The 3,703-nt window shown below is 34.3% G+C and overlaps 1 protein-coding gene across 1 annotated transcript; it reads right to left on the bottom strand.

Annotated features, from left to right (window-relative positions):
- Positions 1 to 2,262: 2,262 nt before the first annotated feature.
- On the bottom strand, positions 2,263 to 3,177 carry LOC103263123 (olfactory receptor 4K3-like). The gene has a single exon (XM_008060789.1). It carries the CDS (start codon positions 3,175 to 3,177, stop codon positions 2,263 to 2,265), a length of 915 nt encoding a protein of 304 aa, XP_008058980.1.
- Positions 3,178 to 3,703: the final 526 nt, after the last annotated feature.

Consider the following 3,703-nt stretch of genomic DNA (forward strand, 5'->3'; position numbering starts at 1 on the left):
ATTTCAACAGAGGATTGAAATAATTAAGAAAGAACCAAGTAATATTTTAGAATTGAAAAACATAAAATTTTGAAACCTTTAAGTTTGTTTGAATAGACTTAAAAGATAAGTAGACTCAAAGAGATCAACAGAAATTACCCAGCCTAAAGAATAGAGGCATAAAAACATTAACAATGATAACAGAGAATGTCAATTGGGACCATGTGTAATGCTCTAACATGTGTAAGTGATTGCTAGAATAAAAGGAGGAGAATGGGAAACAATATTTTAAAAACTGGTAAGAGATACAACCCATAGATTCAAGAAATGCAGTGAACAATTAGACTGATAAATGTAAAGAAAGTTACATCATATGCATATTACAGTGACTTTGCTAAAACCACAGACAAAAAAATCCATATTTCAATGCAGCAGAAAAAAGAAATAATTTCTCCAAATTAACAACAATATGACTGATGACTGTTCAACATAAAATGTGAAAACCAGAAATATTGGAATAACATTTTAAATTCTGATAAAATCTGACACCCTAGAATTCATTCTATGCCTAATAAAAATATCTCTCAAATATTAAGGAAATGTAAAGACACTTTCATATGAACAATAATTTAGATAATTATTGCAAGACAAAATGTACAGAGAGTTCTTCAGGTTGAAAAAACATTTTTCCAAGTGGCAGACGGGAATGAAAATCATCAAAAGAAAGAAATATAGAATATTGACTGCTTAAAACCACTACCAAAATACTGACAAAAACAAATACTATCTGACATTGTAACATGTATAGAAATAATTATAAAAATGATTAAACTTTCAACTTTTTTTTTTTTACTGTGAGTTTGTGGTGGTGAGGGACATCATGATATCAAGTATTGTTTGATGCCACTGCCTTGCTTTGTGCTAAAACTCACTTGTAGTTTCAATGCAAAGGCAGATAAAAGAAATCAACTACTTTTATTCAGTCATATGCTAAAGAAATTTGCAAATATGTAAAACAATTCCATTCTCTATTATATTTTGAAAAATTTTGTTACTTTTCCTTAAATATAATATTCATGCTAACATGTAATGTCTTACTATTGTTGTTTTTAAATAAGTTGATACATAAGCATTTAAATTTTTTACTTTGAATTTATAAAAAGGTAAATATTAATAGATATAACCTATATAAACAGATCTTTGTGCATCTTCAGTTATTTTTGAAAACATAACACTTTGCCCCAATTTTATCTGGCATAAATAAGGAACTCCTTAGCACATTATTAAGAGAAAGAGAAGAAGCAAGACCGTATGGTTGTTAGTGCACCCATCTTTGTTTTTATTGCATATCTTCTAAAGACAATTACACTGCTTCACAAATGACTGGGATATAAAGTTGAAGGAACAACACTACCTCCATATTGTGCTTGATTCAATTTTATTCTGAGTGTGATGGGGAATGCTTAATAATGACATTTACAGTTGTCTCTAGGTAAGTTAGGTAAAATGCTTACTAATTGGAAGACTAATTTATTAATTTGTAAAAATGAAGATATCAATACTCAATTCACTGGTTTATTTTAAAAAATTAGATAAGACGTGGCATATTTTGCTCAAAGAAATGCTTAGCATGAGAGAATATTTCAATATGTGGTGGCTGGTATTGAAGTAGCAGCACCAAAAATAATAAGTAACATTAATATGTTACTAATTTCAAGTCATCCTTGAGCACAACAAAAATTCAATTTGAAAAGACTGACCAAATTCGCAGACAATCATTTTGTGTTCAATTATCAGTAAATAATTGTGGGATTTTAATTTTTATTTTTTGAGTTGGAGTCTCACTCCATCGCCCAGACTGGAGTGCAGTGGACACTCCTGGCTACCGCAGCTTCGACCTGCTGGGCTCTGGCGATCCTTCCGCCTCAGCCTTCCAAGTAGCTGGAACTACAGGCTCACGCTACCACGCCCGGCTAATTTTTGATTTATTGTAGAGATGAGGTCTCGTCAAATTGCCCAGGCGGGTCTCAAACCCGTGGGCTCAGGCAATCCACTCACCTCAGCATCTGAAAGTGCAGGATTACAGGCTGAGCCACTGAGCCCGGCTAATTGTGGAATTTAATATAACTGACACAGATCTTTAATCTGGAGACATATGCCTACCATCTGAATTGGAGAATGCTTCCCAGTTTAGAGAAACAGGACGAGTATGGCTAATTTAGAGACTTTTCAGTGAGCATTCTAATAATGTGAAATCCTGAAATACCCACTGAAATCCATATGCTAATAACCTAGTAGTCTCTTTGTGGCAATCTTAATCTCTTTGTTTCTTAGGGTATAAATGACTGGATTTAGGAGAGGTGTAATGACTGCATAAAATACAGCAAGAAACTTGTCAACCGAGGTGATGCTGACTGGCCACAAGTAGATGAAGATACAGGGCCCAAAGAATAACACTACCACTGTGATGTGGGCAGCACAGGTAGAGAGGGCCTTGGATACTCCATCCTTAGAGTGAAGGCAAACAGTGAAGAGAATATGGGAGTAAGAGATCAGCAACAGAATAAAGCAGATGATTGCCAGTACTCCACTATCAGCATTTATCAACACCTCTAGAATATAGGTGTCCTTGCAGGCCAGTTTGATTACCAATGGAATATCACAGAAAAAGCTATCTAATTCCTTGGGTCCACAGAAGGGCAGCTTTACAATCATAACTAGTTGGCTTATTGAATGCATAAAGCCAATGATCCATGATGTCATCACTAACCCAATACACATATGTCTATTCATGATATTGGAGTACTGGAGTGGCTTGCCGATGACCACATAAAGGTCAAAGGCCATTGACACAAGCAGCACCATCTCAAGCCCTCCAAAACAATGTCCAGAGAAAATTTGACACATGCATCCTCCAAAGGAGATGGTCTTGTTTTTGTTGAGAAAGTCTGTGATCATTTTAGGGGTAGTGACTGAGGAAAGGCAGAAGTCAATGAATGACAGATTAGCTAACAAAAAGTACATAGGGGAGTGAAGATGGAGATCAGTAATGATTATGACCACAATGAAAATGTTGCCTAAAGTAGTGGCCAAATAAAGTGAAGAAAATATCAAAAGGAGGAAGACCTGGAGCTCCCATGAATTACAAAGCCCAAGAATAACAAATTCAGACACCACAGACTGGTTTGCTTCTTCCATTTTGTCCAGTTTCTTCTAAATTCATCTGAAAAACAGGCATAACATCAGATCTTCTGAATAAACAGTATATTAATCCAGAGGATTTCTTAAACACTACTGATGAAAGTGAATAATAGTACAATTACTTTGCCAAAAAAGTTTGACCTTCTCTTGGGCAATTTAGCATTTGTGCATTTTGTGGTCTTGTAATTTCAGTCCCACTGACATTCTAAGATAAACTCTTGTGTATGTGTACAAAAAGAAATTTATAATAGTTTCCATTGACAAAATAATAGGATGTTGTTCTGAACCACAACAAATGAAGTACTTCTACATAAAATCATATAGATATATCTTAGTAAAATATAATAGTGAAAACAAGTCCAAAATGGATCTATTTAGCAAAATTTCACCAAGTGAAAAGTAATAGAGCATTATATTTACAAGAGCTTGTATATGTATGATAAACTATGTATCAAACAACAAAGAGAAGATGTGAGATGTAAGTAAACTCAGGTAAAGGGAGGCCAAAATGTAGACATGAAGA

This window comes from Carlito syrichta, unplaced genomic scaffold (assembly GCF_000164805.1).
Source record: "Carlito syrichta isolate Samal-C Ts95f unplaced genomic scaffold, Tarsius_syrichta-2.0.1 Scaffold304728, whole genome shotgun sequence".
Classification (NCBI taxonomy): Eukaryota; Metazoa; Chordata; class Mammalia; order Primates; family Tarsiidae; genus Carlito; species Carlito syrichta.